Below are 19,634 nucleotides of genomic sequence, written 5' to 3' on the forward strand. Positions count from 1 at the left end.
TAGGACTGTTCCACAAGGTGCTGTTAAAATGTCATGTTCCCACCTGGTTTGTGTCTATTTCAAAAAGTAATGAATAGAGATGGAGTCCCCCTCAATCCTCAGTGGGAAGCCCACAGCTGGAAAATATAGATGGACCCGGTGCCTTCCATACCTGCGTATTCCTGAGGGAGGGAGCTTGCATTTATGAAGAATCAACTATGTGCCAGGCACCTGCCATGGGATCTCATTTCCTGTGGTATCATGATGAAATCAATCCTGTTCATGGAAAAGCGTAAATTTTTTAAAAGTCAGCTGGGCGAATTTATGGAGAATGAGGAAATAGAATCAAAATAGTATAATGTCGGGTACCTGGGTGGCTCAGTTGGTTAAGCATCTGACTCTTGGTTTCAGCTCCAGTCTTGGGATTGAGCCCCGCGTTGGGCTCCGTGCTCACTGTGGAGTTTGCTTGTCCCTCTCCCCGCCTCCTCTGCTCCTCCCTTACTCACTCATGTGCATGTGCAAGTGCTCTCTCTCTCTCTCTCTTTCTCTCCAATAAATAAGTAAATAAAAATCTTAAAAAAATAGTATAAAGTTGACCCTTGAACAACATGGGTTTGAACTGCATGGGACCACTTATATGTGGTTTTTTATAGTACAGTACCACAAATGTATTTTCTCTTATGATTTCTTAATAATGTTTTCTTTTCTCTAGCTTACTTTATTGTAAGAATACTGTATAGAAAATATATAACACACAAGGTACGCGTTAATCAACTGTTTATGTTATCAGTAAGGCTTCCAGTCTACGTAGACTATTAGGGGTTAAGTTTTGGGGGAGTTCAAAAGTTATATTCAGATTTTCAACGGCATGGGGTCAGCACCCCTAACCCTCATGTTATTCAGTGGCTGACTGTGTATTCTTTGAGAGCAATTTAATAGTTTCTTAGATGTAAGTACTGTATAGTAAGCTTCACTATATTTCCTAGATATGTTTGAAGTCTGTTTTGAAATTTGCAAGAAATAATGTTTTGTTTCCAATTTGCAGGAACCAATTTTGTTTTCTTGCTCCATTGCTGAGAACATTGCTTATGGTGCAGACGACCCTTCCTCGGTGACTGCCGAGCAGATAGAGAGAGTGGCTGATGTAGCCAACGCAGGTGCTTTCATCCGAAACTTCCCCCAAGGATTCAACACTGTGGTCGGAGAAAAGGGCGTTCTCCTTTCAGGTACCTTTTTGTTACTGCTTGGCAGCAAAAACTCTTGCTCCAAAGAACTCTGCAGCATTTCATACAGCAGTATTAATTTCTAATTAGGCTTTTGTCCTTAGAGTTTATGAGATTGGCCTTTCCCCTTCCTGAAATCTCTTTTGTATATGGATAGCTCCCCGGTTTCCTTCACTTTCTACCTCAAAGGTGTTCCCAAATTCCCACGGAGTGTCCCACCGGGTAATAACTCAGCCACAGCAGCTTTTTTCTCATCTGAGAAAAGAATGTGTTTTGCAAATTGAGATCCTTGAAAATTGCAGAAAATAAGACAGATACAGCGTGGAAGGATGATTTGTCCAGGGAGGCAGGGGCTGTGAGCATAGAGCAGAACTGAAATTGAAGAGTTCTCTGCTCCCCACTTTGTACTTTACATGTTAGACCAGGGGTCCACAGACTCTCCTATAAAGGGCCAGAGAGTAAATATTTTAGATTTTATGAGCCACATGTGGTTTCTGTCACATATCCTTTGTTGATTTTTTTTTTTTAAACAACCCTTTAGGAATGTGAAAACCACTCTTGGCTTGAGGGCCGTGCAGAAACAGGAGCTGGTCCCGGTCTGGCCCATGGCACAGTGTGCCACACCCTGTGCTGGACACAGGCAAGACTTGCGGCTGAGGCTCAGTCGCTGTTCCCTGGGATGTTAGAGCACCTCGGAGCGCATCGCATTCTGGCTACCGTATTTTCAGGAGGGAAAGAAAAAACTTGTATTCTATTGCCTAGAATACAGAAGTGAGACCAATGAGTAGACTTAAAGAGAAATACATTTTTGGGTAAACACAGATAATTTTTTCATTACAGTTATTGATACATGCTCCCTTCCATGGAATGAGCGCTCTGTCACTGGAGGTGTCTGCCTCCATGTCAGAGTGAAGGTGGCTGGGTTGGACTAGAGCAGTAGTCCTTTCCAACTCAAACCTTTTTTTTTTTTTTAAAGATTTTATTTATTTGACAGAGAGAGACACAGCGAGAGAGGGAACACAAGCAGGGGGAGTGGGAGAGGGAGAAGCAGACTTCCCGCTGAGCTGGGAGCCCGATGCGGGGCTCGATCCCAGAACCCTGGGATCATGACCTGAGCCGAAGGCAGATGCTCTACGACTGAGCCACCCAGGCGCCCCTCCAACTCAAAACTTTTTGTTTCAGGTTAGACCACAGAAAATTTAACACAGGCATGTTTTGATTGTGTATGATTTTTTTAAACAATAGGCAGTGGATGAAAAAATGTTTTGGATAGATTTGCAAGATTGCAGCAGTAGAATCACACATGGCTATGTAAAAATGACCTGCTCTGGCATCTCTGAAACACGTCCTTGGGTAGAAAACCAGTTTCAGCTCCCCATGGTGACATTATTGAGCATCAGGGGGTGGAGCCAGGAGCTACCTCACTCCATCCAACAAGCGTGTCGCCTTCTCTCTTGGAACAGATTCTACGAGTCCTTCCCTCTACCAGGATTCTCAAGCTCCCATTTCAGAGTGAAATAACCAAAGGTTTCAGCCCATGCTCACTTTCTGGGGGGGGGGGGGAAGAGAGAATATCTAGTGACAGATTCCCAGTGCACTAATTGGCACTGAGGATTTCTCAGAGCTGACCCAAAGCTCTCAGCTGGCTGCTCAGCCAGCCCACCTCAGAGCACTCCGACACCCTCACCAACTTCAGAGGTTCCAAAAGAAAGGGATTTCCCTGGTTCCCTTGTTGTGAGCATGGGGCTGCCTATCTGAGGACAGCTTTTAGGAGCACCACACATTTCAGTTGTAATTTGATTTCAGTTCATCATTTGATGAGCTGCTTTTAGATGAAATAATGTAATGTCCAGTAATTACTATTAATAAGTATTTCATCCAATAAAACCAACCAAAAAGGACTGTTTTCATCACCAAAAATGTAGTGAGTTTTCCAAAATGAAGTAAGTCGGGAGGAGTCCTGAGTAGTGTTCTCTGAGACTCTACCAGTTGTAACTTGGGAGTCCCGTCCCCTGGAGTAAAGGAGAGAAGGTGGTGTGAGGCAAAGATGAGGAAAGGGATTATCGTAGATGTTCTTCTGCCTCCCTCTGTCTGTCCCATCTGCATTTACTCACTCCTATCCACCCCTACCCCCAGTTTCTTCCCTTGCTTTTAGTAGAATTTGAGTTCTAAGAGGGCGGATTCAAGTGGCTTACTCAGACCTTGGTTCTGCCACTTAACCAACTATGAGACCTGGGACTGGTTATTTTGTGCCTTGGTTTTCATCTGTGAAAAGGGAATAATTACAGGATCTACTTCATAGGATTTTTTTAAAGATTGAATGAGACAACATTGTAATGCTTTTAGACAATGCCTGGTACATAGGAACTCCTCAATAAATGTTAGCTATGATCATTGTTATTAATTTTGAGGTTGATGAGGAGACAATATATTTAAAAAATAGGCCTTTGTTTTACTGTCTATCTCAGATGTGACTAACTGGAAGAAGCTATCTTCAAATTGCCACTTAGCTTATCAGAAAAACCTGTTACCAAGAATTTTTGTTAAGGCTTTCAAGTTTAAAAAAAAAATATTGTCCTTGTCAGGTGGGCAGAAACAACGGATTGCCATTGCCCGTGCTCTGCTTAAGGTAAGCTTGAAGCCATTTGGCCAGAATTTTTTTATTATCATTTTTAATTAGGGACCTTATAATTTGTAATTTACTCTTCTTCTTCTTCCTTTTGTTTGTTTTTTTTTTGGACAGGAGGGTAGATATATGGTTGATAGTTCAGGTGAAAGATGAGTTGGGAGTTCCACTGAGTACATGTTGTTCCAATTTAACAAGGATTTCTTCACTATTAGGAGCCCAGTGCTGTGCTAGGGTTGTTGGAGGGAGAAAACTTTAACACATGGACCTTCTGTGAAGAAGTATAGGTCTAACAAGCGAAACAGTGATTATATAAAAATATCAAAACAATACAAGTATGATTCTTTGTGTAATCTATAGTCAACTGCTAAACTTCGTAGTATAGGCTGGAAATACTTACCCAAAACTCCTAAGAGGAGAGGGAAAGCCATTTTAGCTGAAGGCCCCAGACATTGTAGTTTGTAGGAAATGATAGCTTTCCCCTTTGTTATGTAACTACTCTCCTCAGATTTATAAATGATGTTTTTAAAAAGCAGCTTTATTGAAGCATACCATAAAAACTCACCAGTTTTAAATGTACTCTTCAGTGACTTTTAGTAAATGTACAGTTGTTCAGCCATCACACAGTCCAATTTTAGAACATTTCTGTCACCCCAGATAGATCCCTTGTACCCACCTGCAGTCTTTCCCCGCTCCCAGCCCTAGTCCCAGGCTGCCACCAATGTACTTTCTGTCTGTCCTGATTTGCCTTTCTGGACATTCAGATAAATGGAATCAGGCAAGATGTGACCTTTGCATCTCGCCTCTTTTACTAGTATAATGTTTGTTTGTTTTTTCAAGGGGGGAGGGGCAGGGGAATGGGAGAGAGAGAATCTTAAGTAGGCTCCACTCCCAATGTGGAGCCTGACGTGGGGCTCGATCTCACAACCTTGAGATCATGACCTGAGCCGAAATCAAGAGTTGGAGGCCTAACCGACTGAGCCACCCAGGCGCGCCATGCGTACCATGTTTCTGAGGTCTGTCCGCATCTCTGCGTATATCAGTCCTTCTTTACTCCTTTCTCTTGCTGAGCAGTATTCCTCTGTGCGCCACAACACGACTCGAGTATCCATTCACCAGTGCTGAACACTGGGGTTGTTTCCAGGCTAGGGCTATTGTGACTAGTGCTGCTGTGAGCAAGCAGCGTACAAGTTTCTGTGTGAACGTACATTTTCATTTCTTGTCAGCAGCTTCCTAGGCACAGCTAGAATTAGAGACATCAGCTGACTCTTCCCTTGTCTCAGTTTTATGTGATGCTCCTAACTAAACTACAAGCAGGACCTTGAGAGTCTAGACTCTGTCCTACTCACTTTAGATCCTGCCTCACACTGCTCGTTGACTGGCCAACAGGGTAAACTGCACTGTAAACAAGGTCCAGTCCAGCGATGCCCGCGACAGTGGCTCAGAGAGTCACCTCTAACTCTTCCATTTATGTGCTTAGCTCACACAGTTAGGAGTCTGTGCTTTTCTTTTTTGTAGCAGCTTTATTGTGATATAATTTACATCCTATACAGTTCACCCATTTAAAGCGTGCAGCTCAGTGGGTTTCAGTGTAGTCCGAGTTGTGCATCCATCACCAGAATCAATTTTAGAACATTTTCGTCGCCCCAGGAAGAGACGCTAGATTCTTTACCAGTCACACATGGCCCCCTGTCTTATTTCTCTGTTGACCTCAGCCCCAAGTGAGCGCTTACCTACTCACTGTCTCTGTAGGATATGCCTGTTCTGGACATTTCATATGGATGGGGTCCTGCAATATGGGCGTTTTGTGTCTGGCTTCTCTCACGTAGCAGAATGTTTTCAAGGTTCATCCATGTTGTATCGTGTATGAGTACTTCATTTCCTTTTATTACTGAGAGTTTGTGTTTTTATAATAAAACTGTGTTCCTTTTCAAAAGAAAAGAACATTAAAAACATATTAAAAACAATTAAAAATAGTGTTTTTCTTTTTTCAGAATCCCAAAATTCTTCTCCTAGACGAAGCAACCAGGTGAGCGTATCTTAATACTCTGTGTGATTGTACAAGCCAAATTCTTCCTTTACCAAAAACTTACTCTTCTGTATTTCAAAGCGATACAGCTGAAAATGCTGTTTTTCCCGCTCCCACTTTAAAGTGACCAGGTCTGAATTAATAATGACAGCAGGGAGGCAGTGGACAGGCCAGGTCAGAAGTGGAGGGTTCTAGGGCGCCTGGGTGGCTCAGTTGGTTAAGCGACTGCCTTCGGCTCAGGTCATGATCCTGGAGTCCCAGGATCGAGCCCCGCATCGGACTCCCTGCTCGGCAGGGAGTCTGCTTCTCCCTCTGACCCACCCCCTTCTCATGCTCTCTCTGTTTCATTCTTTCTCTCTCAAATAAATAAATAAAATCTTAAAAAAAAAAAAAAAAGAAGTGGAGGGTTCTAGTCTCAGTTCAGTCCCGTTTATGATGAGCCCTGAGTCACACTCAGCAGCAGCTCTACAGAGTGCTTTCTACTGTGACAGCAGGTCTATGGAAATCAAGGGTCCCAAGTTTCCTTTTTGTAGTATTTTTATAATATAAAAAATAGATAGTAGAAGTGTATATATAGTAGAAGTGGTGATCTTGGTCGTGGTGAAAATGCGCTGCTCCTCTAGGGCAACTGCGTGTGTGACAGGAAGCACATGAGTGCACAGTGTGCGCGGGACTGACGTCTTTGCTTTCTCACACGGTTTCCTGTTTGAAGTGCCCTCGATGCTGAAAACGAGCACCTTGTGCAAGAAGCTCTAGACCGACTCATGGAAGGAAGAACAGTGTTAATTATTGCCCACCGTCTGTCCACTATTAAGAATGCTAATACGGTGGCTGTTCTTGACCAAGGAAGGATTACAGAATGCGGGAAACATGAAGAACTGCTTTCAAAACCAGATGGGACATACAGGAAATTAATGGACAAGCAAAGGCTTAGTTCAGTGTAAAGGAGCAATTACTGATAAAGTGAACATGAGAGGCTTTAGACATCGTTGCAGGAAAAATACTTAGAGATGGTATCTAATCTGTAAGTCATACTTCAGGTTATTTAAAATATGCCTATTTTTTCCAAGGTGGGTAAAATATCGTTTTGAGATGTACCTGTTCTCAAGACCTTTTTATTCAGAGTTTTAATAATTGTAACTTTCTAAATGTCTATAGCACTGAAGTTATTTTCAGGTTTTTTACTTTCTTTTATCCTGGAATACTTTATTTAATATAACATGGCACCTCATTTTTATTTTTTATGCGCTGTTACAGATTGAAGCTGTTGTCCAATGACAACTTTGAAAAGGGGATTATAAATAAAAAGCTTAATTATTTTAGGTGATTTGCCAACCACTGTGTAATTTTCTTGGTAGTATTCTACCTACATTGTGTCTCATTTTCCTAGAAGATGAAAATCTTCCCTTTTTTTATTCTGGTAATCTCCTGAAGTGAACCTGACATACAGAATAGAGGAGTAGTTAGCATCACATAGCGAGAAGGGAACATTTACGTTCCTACTTCCTGTGTCTTCAGGGGTATGAAATTTCAGATACATGTGTTCCTCTGGGATGAGACCATGTTTGGATGTGTGTGGTTTTCAACATTTTCAGCATGTGAAAGCCTGACAAGTTTTAAAAAGGGAAGAAGCCCAACGTTTGAATATGGAAACTTCTATTTTCATTATTCACACATTTGTTACTGTGGAAAGTCAAGCATGAACTGCTAGGTACTATCAAGAGGTAAAAATGAATTTTACATTTAAGTCATCCGAGGCATTTATTTTGAAAGTTATCTTTTAAAATTTTGTAATTCCTAGCCCGATTTTAGGTTTTATCCATTAAGTACTTTTGAAATTTCATTCAATGAAGCAAAAACCTAAACTGTAATTTTCAACCTTAAAACATTTGAAGAAAGCTTAGTTCTTCCTATTCTACAGAATATCAAGAAACTTTCAGAACTTGTTATTCTTCTGAAAAGAGGACAATAACCCTTTTTATTTATGGTTATAGTTTTATTCACCCAAATGCCTCAGAATTCTGAAAGCAATGCTGATAACCATTAGATTTGCCATATTTCAAATCAGTGCTGTTAATTTGCTGTTGCCTCAAGAAAAAGTGCTTTTTTTACATTGATGATGCCAGAACCTAAGAAATAACTGTGTTGATGTAACTAAAATGGAAGTTTGCCTGTGTTCTAAGTATTGATGAGTTCACTGATTATGCTGGAAGGAGAAACCACTACTTCATGATAAGCGTGCGGTATTATAATTCATTCTACATAAGGGAATTTGTTATTGAATAAAATGAACTCAGTGAATGAATGAACTCCACGTTCTTTGTATTAGGAAACAGTACATCGGTGACAATCATTTTAACAAGCTTTACTTGTATTCTTTATACAATTTGCAATTATGATGTGGTTCTCAGAAAGCAGACAAAACACAATTACAAGGTTGGATCTGAGGGAAATCGCTTTGTGCCATAGAAGTATTTACAAAATTGAATTTGATCATTATATTTTATTTTCTAATACAAGATGTTCAATTGTGTCTTTAGGGAACATTTTATATCCTGGATTAAAATTTATAGTGAACTTTATCTGTGTCTGTCACTTCTTATTAAATTTTATTACATTCAGTTTCTTACTGGAGTTTGGCTGTGGAGATTCAGGAATAAAGAAAAAACTAACATTATAAATAAATAAAAGTAAGTAGTAATTACAAGTTCCTTTCATTTCCTCCCTACCTGATTGTTAATGTTCTCATTTTTATTTTTACTTTAAAAATTTTTTTTTCTATTTACAAACTGTTAGAGGGTGGGGGAAGGACAGTAAAGTATCCCCCAAACTGAGAAAGTACGTAGAGACTGGAGAATGAAGCAGGTGACTCCATCCAATTGACACAGTTTTATTCAGGGTAACTTGCTGATGGGGGGGTCATGTGGATGACGATCCAGGCAGCTGCACAGCAATTCTCCATAAAGTCCAGACCTTGGTCTACAGATTTTATAGAGCAAGGAGATGTGTGGGTGGGGAGGGCACCGTAGTGAGATCAGAGGGCTTGCATGCACCTAACTGACAACTAACCTTTAATTAGATATTGTGGCACCATCCATGTGTCGGGAAGGGTAAAGACTCTTATCTCTAACATTCATGGGAGGCCAAAGCAAGCCTCCACACATCCCAGCCTTGGTGGGCATTTTTAAGGTATGTATATTAATCTTCAAGGGGCCTGGAACATGAGTGGTCATTGAGCAAACATGAACAAGATGGAGGGCTAAAGATGGAGTCCGTATTGTCAGTACTCCTACATAAACACTCTAGTTGCTTCAGTGCAATAAATAAATATCCCCTGCCCCCACCTTGGACAAGGAATTGTGCTGTCGAGTTGATGACAGAATGATTATCTGCCCTCAAGGAGCTTCTAGCTTATTTAGAAAGATAAGGCAGATAAAAATCAATTACAAGAAAATAGCTAAATATTACAGAGGTGGTGTTGCTAACACTGTGGATGGTACCACTTTGTTTCCAGAGTGTTTATACATGTTACCGTGTTTGATACTTTGACAATCCTATAATTTATTTTTTATTTATTTGATGGGGGGGCGGGGAGGCGCACAAGCAGTGGGAGTGGCAGGCAGAGGGAAAGGGAGAAGCAGGGAGCCCAATGCGGGGCTCGATCCCAGGACCCCGGGATCACGACCTGAGCCGAAGGCAGATGCTTAACCGACTGAGCCACCCAGGCACCCCAGGCAATCCTATAATTTAAAGAAATACCTATCACCCCCTTTTCACAGAAGAGGAAATAAGAATAGGCAAATTGTAGGGGCGCCTGGGTGGCTCAGTCGTTAAGCGTCTGTCTTCGGCTCAGGTTGTGATTCCGGGTCCTGGGATCGAGCCCCGCATGGGGCTCCCCGCTCAGCGGGGAGTCTGCTTCTCCCTCTCCCACTCCCCCTGCTTGTGTTCCCTCTCTCACTGTCTGTCAAATAATAAATAAATAAAAATCTTTAAAAAAGAAAAAAAGAATAGGCAAATCGTAAATTCAGCATTGATGCTTTATACAAAGAGATTCGAGAAATGGGAGCCAATCATGGGGGACTTTCGACATTATGCTGAAAATCTTAGCTTTCATCCTACATGCATGGAGAGCATATGTTCATATAAGCAATTTAGAAAATAAGCAAAAAAGAAAATTTTAATCACCAGAAATTCTATCTGTGAAGATAAAATTTCATGTTATTGAGCTTAGTGTTTTGTTGTCCACCCTCCCAGGCTCATCTCTATGTGCAAGGCCTTCTCTGACCCTGGACTTGACTGGTTCTCAGGAAATAATCATAAGCTAAATAAACCATTATAGGCTAAACCCTTGTCAGTACATTTTTATAAGTTAAGGCTCTATTTTGGGAAATTCACTTTATTTCATAAAAAATGCCAAAGCTGTTAGAAAATAAATGAAAACAAATGTACATGTTAACAAAACATTAAGTATATTAATGAAAGAAGTATGTGAGAACTACATTGTAAATGTTCCTTTGGGAATGTTTTACATGATTTTTACGTCTGAGGCATCATGGCAATCTCTATTCGTTCAACTCATTCAAAAAACATTGAGGGCGCCTGGGTGGCTCAAGATTGGTTAAGCAACTGCCTTCGGCTCAGGTCATGATCCCGGAGTCCCAGGATCGAGTCCCACATCAGGCTCCCTGCTCAGCAGGGAGTCTGCTTCTCCCTCTGACCCTCTTCCCTCTCGTGCTCTCTATCTCTCATTCTCTCTCTCTCAAATAAATAAATAAAATCTTTAAAAAACAAAAAACATTATTGAGCATCCTCTTATTTTGTTAGGTCCTATGCCAACAAAGGACCTGTGCCTCCCTCATGAAACTAGCCCGTGGGTCAGCAAACTGTGAGCAGTTGCCTGATTTGTATGGCCTGTAAGCTAAGGATGGTTTTTACAGTTTTGTTTGTTTGTTTGTTTTTAAAGATTTTCTTCATTTAGTGAGAGAGAGAAAGAGTGTGCAAGCTGGGGGAAGGGTAGAGGGAGAGGGAGAGAACCCCAAGCAGACTGCACTGAGTGTGGAGCCTGACTTGGGGTTTGATCCCACGACCTTGAGATCCTGACCTGAGCCAAAACCACAAGTCGAATGCCTAACTGACTGAGCCACCCAGGTGCCCCAGTTTTTACAGTTTTAAATGATTTTTAAAAACCAAAAGAAATATTTCATAACACATCAAAGTTACATGAAATTCAAATTCCAGTGTCCATACATAGAGTTTTATTGGAACATAGCCACACTCATTCATGAGCAGTTGCAACAGACTACAGCCTGCAAGCTGGAGATACTCTCTGCCCCTTGACAGTTTGCTGACCACAGAACTAGTGAAAACGATATGCATTCTTCCCTGCTTGGAGGACTTTCAAACTACAGTGAAATTTAGAGTTATCTCAAAAAGTTCCATTGCCATTAGAGGCAATTAAATGAATGCCTTGAAAATGATTGGGCATGGATCATTTCCATGATGGGTTCTTCATTGTTTCCCTGTCTTTCCATTTTAATAATATCACCATTAATATGTTGGTGATAGTGGAATTCTAACAATTCTACAACAGCTGCAGGAAATAATTCTGGCTACTATCCCACTGTTGATTGCAGTGATTAGTACTAGAGAAGTCAAAGTTTGGTCTTAACTGAAAGGGCAGTACTTTAGGAAGGGTGTATAGAAGGGAGGCACATGTTCAAGTTGAGCTTCTCACATGTATACATGTGTCTATGAGGCCTTTTTTTATTTCAATAAAAAATGGGCTCATAGTGGACATACTGTTTTGTGACCCATCTGCTTTTTAAAATTTTACAATATTTTCCTATATCCTTAAGTATTCATTACACACATCTACATGTATTCTTTTTAACCACATACAATTTTATAATGTGACTATCCTATAAATCTATCATTGGACATCTTTCTATACTCTTTGCTATTATAAACAATACTATTTATTATGATTTTTTCAGATAAATTCTAAAAGTGAATTGCCACGTTTAAAGAGCATATACAAGTTATAAGGCTTTTTGATAGATTATCCTCTTAAAAGACTCTACTAATTTATAAAAATCTCACCAGAAGTGTATACATCAGCACCTATTCCTCCACGGCCTTTCAACATGAACTATTTTCATTTTTTATAACTTTCCAGCTAATCCAACAGGCAAACAATACTGATAGGTGGTTTGATTTGCATTTCTTTAACTATTAGTGATGTTGAAGATCTTTTCATGTGATTTTGGTCATTTCTAGTCTTTGACTTAATGCTAGTTCATGCCCTTCATACATTTCCATCTTTTTCTATTGGGGTCGCTTGCTTTCTCTTACTGATTTTCTTCAAAGAGTACTATTTTATTGGAAATATTGTTTTTCTTCAGTTTGTTTGCCTTCATTCTATGTTTGTTTTTTGACATTCACAAATACAGTCACATTTATATTATCTAATTCTCACAAGTGAGTACTATTAGTAATTTAATAGAGGCTCAAAAAGGTGACACAGATAGTAAATAGCAGAGGTGAGATTTGAACCAAGTCCCATTTAATAATTCCGGAGTCTATACACTCAATTACTACGCCAGTGGTTATCAAAATGTCCCCGGACAGCAGCATCACCAACACCTAGAAACTTGTTAGAAATGCAAATTCTCAGACACTGTGGGTGGGCAGCAACGCAGTTTAACAAGCCCTCCTGGTGATGATACATGTTTGAGTGTGAGAGCCACTGCACTACACTATCCCTTCTTCTAGATTTCCCGTATAAGGGACTATACTATTTAAAATGAGGTCAAAGGATAAACAAGGAAATGATTTTTTTTTTTCTTAAAGGAAATGGTAACCACTAGGAAAATGTAGAATCCTGGGTAGTAATAAAGAAGTACTTGGGCTGTCCCCAAGGCACAGGTCCTGATACTGTTCCTCTCGCTGCGGTCTCCAGTCTCCACTGCAGGAGGCTGACATCCGTGGACTGCATTCAGGAGCTACAGTGTACCAAGGTGTTGCAGTGGCGGTTAAGTGTGAAGAATGACTCCAGGATAGAGTTCTTCTTTTTGACTGGGGTAACTGGTCAGTTTTACCAAGTGGGGCAAAAGGTGGTAGAACAGGGGTCCGTCCTAAAGGAAAACAAGAATTCAGTTTTTAACACGTGGATCGTCAGGAATCTGAAGGACACGCAGGTCGAAGTGTCCACTAGGGAGTTGTTTAGAGCCTACAGTTTTTGAGCAAGATCCGGGATAAAGATGTGGACTTGTGGCGTCACTTGCGTTCACTAGCGTGGATGAGACAGTGTGGAGTGTGAAATGACAAATGTAGAGAAGAACAAATATAACAGAGTGTGAAACCACTGGCAGCTTTTCCGATTTTCTCTCCTCTCAGCGTGGACCAGGGAACCGATATTTTTCAGTTCCCAAGAGGCTCAGGAAAGACCAGCACGCAAAGAGAGGCTTTCCGTTCAGGCTGCTAGAGGGCCAGTCGAAAAGGGCGCCTGGCTCTCCAGTTTCACTTTCCTGAGGTTCCGGACACCCGCCAGCCCCCCAGAACTCTCCACTGGCTCCCTCTACGACCAAGTCCCGCGGCTAGAGGCAGCCCTCTGACGTCATTACCGCGCGCCCTCCCCCGCCACCCTACACACACCGCTCCGACCACACCCCGCGGCCTCGGCGCTGCGCTTTTACGTCTGACCGCTCGCCCTCCCCCGCCTCCCCGACAAAGCCCGCCTCTAGGCGCTGTGCTTTTATGTCATCACAGCGCGCCCTCCGGCCTCTGGGTGTTCGAGCTCTGCGCGCGAGCCGAGCTTCAGGCCCACGAGCGGAATCCGCGCGCCCTGTGTCGCTTCTGCGTTCCGTCATGTTCCCGGCCGTCTCCTCTCCGCGGACACCGGGGCCCGGGACCCGAAGGGGCCCTCTGGGTGGAGTCGGGCCGGGCTCCACGCCCCGGGCGACTAGCAGGAAAGGTCTGTCCCTGGCGTCGGCAGTCAGCTCCCCGGTGCTCTTTTCGCCGGTCGGCCGGCGTAGCTCGCTGAGCTCGCGGTAAGTGATTGTCCCCGGTTCAGTCTGGTGACCGATAGGCTTACGTGCCTCAGCGGGCCTGATGGGATAGTGTCTTCAGAAGCCTCCGGAACCGGGGGCGGCGGGGAAGAATGCCAAAATTTGGGGGAAATAGATCCTCTCCATCTTTGCGGGTAGTTATTTAAGCCTCGCTTTAATTTATCGAGCCTTCACTTTGCACTTTTCATGGAATTAGCTTTGTGTAGAAGTGAACAAATTGGATTTCAGTCAGTGGTTACCCGCCTCCTTCTTACTACCCCTGTGTTCCCGTGTCAGTCAGTCTTGAGTCTTCACTTAAGGCCAAATGAATCAATATGAAATCCTTCGACGATGGTGGCAAGGAGCATCTCCAACCCAGGAAAACCGTATACTGCCTAACATAGTTATTGCCATTAATATCTGTCGATTAATAGTTAAGGGAGTTTTGGCCACACAAGTTCACTTTGTAGCTAAATTAATAGGTATAAGGCTTTCCATAGCAAGTGAGTTAAGAGTAGTTTTGTTAGCAAATAAAACCGTGGCACATCAGTCCACATCACTTGTTAAATCATGCTCCGCACCCACCCTTTCATATTTAATCTAGAACTTTAGAAGGTAACATGTTTCTGAATTGTTTCCTCTGAATTAGTCTACCAAAAAAGAACTTTGTTTTGCAGGAAAACATTTTGAAAGTGCTCTTCAAAGTGGTGATCTTGCCAGTGTTTTCTACTCCTTTTGAAAAAAAGGGAATAAAACCTGTATTTAATGTGTGGTTTTTAAAATCTTTTCTTTCTAGTGATTATTTAAAGAAAAATCTTTGTTATAACAGTATGTCAACAAAGCTCATTTAATCCTCATGATAAGAGAATAAATTTTATACTGGTAGCTTTACATTATTTTTTGAATGTTAACAAGGTGAGGAGATACAATTTCAACTGCTGTATCTGCTGTTGAAGAACAGGTAACAGCAGATACTCATGACTCTTAATTTCTTGGTTGCACAAATCTGGGGGCACCTGAGTGGCTCAGTTCGTTAAGCGTCTGCCTTTGGCTCAGGTCATGATCCAGGGGTCCTGGGATGGAGTCCCACATGAGGCTCCCTGCTTCTTCCTCTGCTTCTGCCTCTCTCTCTATCTCTTAAGAATAAATAAATGTAATCTAAAAAAAAAAAAAAAATCTGGTAGACTTCATAAAATTTGCCTGATGAGGGCAAAATGGGTGAAAGGGAGTGGGGGGTACAGGCAGCATAGGGAATATAATCAGTGATACTATAATAGGGTTGCATGGTGACAGACAGTAGCTGTGCTTCAGTCAGTTTTGTACATCTGAAACTAATGTAACATTATGTGTCGACTATACTTCAATTAAAAAAAAAAAGTTCCAGGGTTGGTGAGAGCTTAAAGATAATCTAACCCAGGGCGCCTGGGTGGCTCAGTCGTTAAGCCTCTGCCTTCGGCTCAGGTCATGGTCCCAGGGTCCTGGGATCAAGCCCCGCACCGGGCTCCCTGCTCAGCAGGGAGTCTGCTTCTCCCTCTCCCACTCCCCCTGCTTGTGTTCCTGCTCTCACTGTCTCTCTCTGTCAAATAAAATCTTAAAAAAAAAAAAAAAAGATAATCTAACCCAGTGTTTGTAAAGCTTTTTTGACCACAGTGTAGAATAACTCTAGATTATATTCTATTTTGTTTTTCAAAAATGTTGATTGAGACCCTCAAAATGACCCACAATTTGGAAAATACTGATCTAGTCCAACCTTTGTATTTCACAGCTAAGGAAGCGGTTATAAATAGTTTTGAATAGAGCATGCGTCTGATTCCTAGAGCATAAGAGTCAGAAGCCATTTTTCTAGATCCTGTCAGTCTTTTTTTTTTTTAAACAAGAAATATATTAGTACACATGAACCAGAGTTGTTGTTTTGTTTTTTTGTTTTTTTTTTTACTGTCACACCTCATCATTCTTCTTCATCAGAGATCTTCTCTTTATGTGAAAATATGTACCTTAAAATTAGGATAATGGAAAAATTTTTTTTTAAAGATTTTATTTATTTGACAGAGTACAAGCAAGGGGAGTGGCCGGCAGGGGGAGAGGGAGAAGCAGGCTCCCTGCTGAGCAGAGAGCCCGTTGTGGGACTTTATCCCAGGACCTGGGATCATGACCTGAGCCCAAGGCAGACGCTTAACCGACTGAGCCACCCAAATGCCACAAGATAATGGAAAATTTTAAGTTATGGTTCAAGGAATGTGGTCTCTTTTCTTTAGAGGAACACCTACACGAATATTGCCACACCACTGTGTAACTGAGTCTATGAACTATGATGTGAAAACATTTGGATCTTCTCTTCCTGTTAAAATAATGGAAGCCTTGACATTGGCTGAAGGTGGGTGTCATTTTCCATTTGCCTCTGTTAGCAATTCAAAATGCAGCCTGGCTCTGGCTCAGATTGAAATTTGTGCTTTCTCTGATATACCTTCACTTAAATGGGGTAGAAACAGGTAATGTCTTTGGTTTTCACTGTAATTGAGAAATGTAATGAATTTGAGAAGCAGAATGAGTTTATTTTTAGCACAATCACATTACTTCTTTTATGGTTGTAAACACTGCATATGCAAAACTCGGTCTGATTTCAAAAGTTGATCGGGTGTATGAAGTTTAGCTTTAAAAAAAACCAAAACACTGCCTCACATTATTGGGTGTGATAATGCAGTAAGGTCAAGTCTTACTACATCTATTTCTGGATCCTGTGTAGTATCCCAGAGGTTATATGTACACATTTGTGTTATCAGTGTGGTGTATCTTTAGAAGATTCTGTTGGCCGAGAATTAGAGTGGAAGTTTGAAAGATGCAGTCACACAAGTGTTAGAAAGGCAGCAGTAAGGATGAGGGGTTGGGTGACTTGAAGAGCAAAGTTCAGAGCATCCTCAGTGATGTTCCCAAGGCATTATTTATGATGCAATTAGATTTTTGTGATTTTCTGGAACAGTGTTTTTCAAACTGCAGGTAGTAACCGATACCAGTTTGGTGGCTCATGGCCAGCACTTAAAAAATACCAGAGTGCATTTCATATAATGTTTGATAACTTGTTTGTTTTATTTAAATTGTATGTGAATGCATCATGATATAAAATGTATTTCATACTGTGAATGACAATCAAAAAAGTTAAAGTACTCCATTCTAGAAAGGAATATTTCTCATCAACTTGAACTTGCCTATCTTCCCTATGAGTCCTTGAGAACTCAGGTACAGTGGTTTTCAGACAACTAAACTTCCACTAACCTCTGTCATGCACTGTTTTTGTTTTTATTTATTTATTTTTAAGATTTTTTATTTGCGAGAGAGAGAGGGAGAGCACACGCAAGAGAGAGCACGTGCATGAGCAGGGGGAGGGGCAGAGGGAGATGCAGACTTCCCACTGAGCAGGGTGCCTGATGCGGGACTTGATCCCAGGATCCTGGGATCATGACCTGAGCTGAAGGCAACCACTGAAGGTGACTGAGCCACCCAGGCGCCCTGCACTGTTTTTGTTTTAAATATATATATTTTTCTTTACTCTTCTAAAAATTTCAGCTTAAATTATATTTAAACCTTTTAACATACTCCTGGTTCATGCCACCAGACTTTTAATAAATAGTACACAGCCTCAGAGGAGAGAGTCCCTAGAAATTAGGATGTTTAAACTGAGGGGTGTGTAAACTGGAAGAACTTTTCCCTATATGGAAACCTACCAAGTGCTGTTTGTTAAGTCAGAGACCTCAAGGGCTTACCAGTAGAGTATTTGGAGCCGCTTTATTGCTTTCAGGAAAAGAAAATATTGAGCAGTTATGCTAATTCAGCAAAAAGCCCGCACTTAGCCTAGGCACGACTTAGTATTTTAGCTTGTACATTATTGATGCCTTTTATCTTGCCCTTCTTTAGGCAAAGAGCAGAGCTCAAATTAATTAAATTTCTAGGGCTAACACACTGAGGTTTACCACCAATGCTTACGACAGCAATATACTAATTTAGTTTTGTTAGTTAATATGGAATGTAACCCACGTGGTGTCTAGGTGGCTCAGTCGGTTAAGTGGCCGACTCTTGGTTTTAGCTCAGGTCGTGGAATTGAGCTCTGTGTGGAACTCTGCGCTTAGTGAGGAGTCTGCTTGAGGTTCTCTTCCTCTCCTCCCTCTGCCCCTCCCTTGTGCTCGCTCTCTCTTTCTAAAATAAATAAATAACCCTTTAAATAACTCTTTAAAAAATATGGAGTGTAACCCTTGACGTCTGCATATAGTGAAGTGATTTATCATACTTTTAAAGAAAGTATTTGAAAATCACATTATTTTGAAGGAACAGTTTTTCCTTGAAATTTTTAATGTATTTAATGGGAGAGATCATTATTTGTGTTGCTGTATCAAAATAAAACTACAAATGTTACTAAATATTTTAGAAAGTAAGATACCTGTTTATAACCAATATTAAAAGATACTAAACCTAAGTCCAAAATATACTTTTTGCATTCAGATACATTTCTAAGTGTGGTTATCAAAGTTAAATGGATTTCTTGTTTTGGATATTTATAACTCTTGAATTACTCGAGAGGTCTTTTTTTATGTGGTAATTACTTTTTTATGTATATATATAGACAAACATATATAAAGAGTGTAGCTATCAAGAAGATCTTGGTATAAGGAATTTTAAGGTTTTTTTTTTCTTTTTGTTTTTTTAACAGTTTTTCTTATTAATGCTTTAAGTTTAATTATGTACTTTTTTTTAAGTTGATGATCAGCTGACTGTTCACATAGATGGAGGTGGATGGGCTTGTCTGGTCTGCAAAGAGAAGCTCATTATTTGGAAGATTGCTCTGTCACCTATTACTAAGGTAATTGCTGTTTAGAAAGCTAGAAGGAGATAGAGGAGAGGATTACCAATTGGCTTTTAGTGTTTACCCTAAAGCTTTAGAGTTGTTAGAGGACAGTAATCTGAATCTACTCAAACATTATGGATTTGCATTTTTGTTATATGAAATACTGAGCATGCATATACATTGTTGTATTGGGGGAAAAAAAGTTTCTCCCATTTAATAATTTTAAACTAGATCCATCTTATTTACATTTAATAACACTGGAGACTTCAAAATTTTTAATGAATGTTATAAATGTAATGTCAGTCTACCTAATGAAGTTTAAGGCTAAATGCCATGCACATAAGCTAATGAATTGAATTTATTTATTTCTAAGATAGGACTCTGTTTCACTAAATCTGCTGAATGATGCTTAATAGGGAAAAACGGGGGCATCTAGGTGACTCAGTCAGTTAAGCCGCCGACTCTTGATTTTGGCTCAAGTCATGATCTCGGGGTCCTGGGATTGAGCCCTTTGTCGGGCTCTGTGCTCAGGTGGGAGTCTGCTTCAGGATTCTCTTTCCCCCTCTTCCCTTCCCCTCTCACCAAATAAGTAAATAAGTCTTTTAAAAATAGGGAAAAAATGATACCAATTTTAGTAGTTACTAGTTTAACTTTCGGTTGTCAAGTTTCTCACATAGGATTATCATTTGTGTTTCCAAGAACTTATTGTCAGCAACCTAATTTTCCTGTGTGTTCCATATCAGGCATCCTTCCTTGCACCAATCACGGGTCTTTAGTTACTGGGCCATTGTTCTGTTGGAACTGGGGATTCGTGATTATCTGAACCTTGACATCTGTGGCCTTTGTACTGCTGCCTAGAAAGTAGTATTTGTAGTTGAGAGCATAGGTGAGGAGATGT

At 40.8% G+C, this 19,634-nt stretch overlaps 2 protein-coding genes across 7 annotated transcripts in view; both read left to right on the forward strand.

Annotated features, from left to right (window-relative positions):
• Positions 1 to 8,434, forward strand: part of ABCB10 (ATP binding cassette subfamily B member 10) — a 34,774-nt gene extending 26,340 nt beyond the window's left edge. For 3 of the 5 annotated variants that reach the window (XM_027596627.2, XM_027596626.2, XM_027596629.1), the window contains exons 10-13: positions 1,025 to 1,205; positions 3,671 to 3,831; positions 5,823 to 5,857; positions 6,570 to 8,434. In XM_027596627.2, coding sequence (XP_027452428.2) covers positions 1,025 to 1,205; positions 3,671 to 3,831; positions 5,823 to 5,857; positions 6,570 to 6,801 — 609 coding nt within the window. In that variant the 3' untranslated portion in view covers positions 6,802 to 8,434. Of the gene's footprint in view, positions 1 to 1,024; positions 1,206 to 1,743; positions 2,015 to 3,670; positions 3,832 to 5,822; positions 5,858 to 6,569 lie in introns of all 5 variants that reach the window. The other 2 variants (XR_003520386.2, XM_027596628.2) reach the window with 2 other exon arrangements.
• A 5,191-nt stretch (positions 8,435 to 13,625) lies between these two features.
• NUP133 (nucleoporin 133) overlaps positions 13,626 to 19,634 on the forward strand; it is a 59,284-nt gene continuing 53,275 nt past the window's right edge. For both annotated transcript variants that reach the window (XR_003520342.1, XM_027596286.2), the window contains exons 1-3: positions 13,626 to 13,905; positions 16,158 to 16,276; positions 18,648 to 18,751. Coding sequence is in view for 1 of the 2 variants with exons in the window: in XM_027596286.2 (XP_027452087.1) it covers positions 13,724 to 13,905; positions 16,158 to 16,276; positions 18,648 to 18,751 (405 nt within the window). In the remaining variant the exon portion in view is untranslated. The remainder of the gene's footprint in view (positions 13,906 to 16,157; positions 16,277 to 18,647; positions 18,752 to 19,634) is intronic.

Source organism: Zalophus californianus, chromosome 15 (assembly GCF_009762305.2).
Source record: "Zalophus californianus isolate mZalCal1 chromosome 15, mZalCal1.pri.v2, whole genome shotgun sequence".
Taxonomy (NCBI): Eukaryota; Metazoa; Chordata; class Mammalia; order Carnivora; family Otariidae; genus Zalophus; species Zalophus californianus.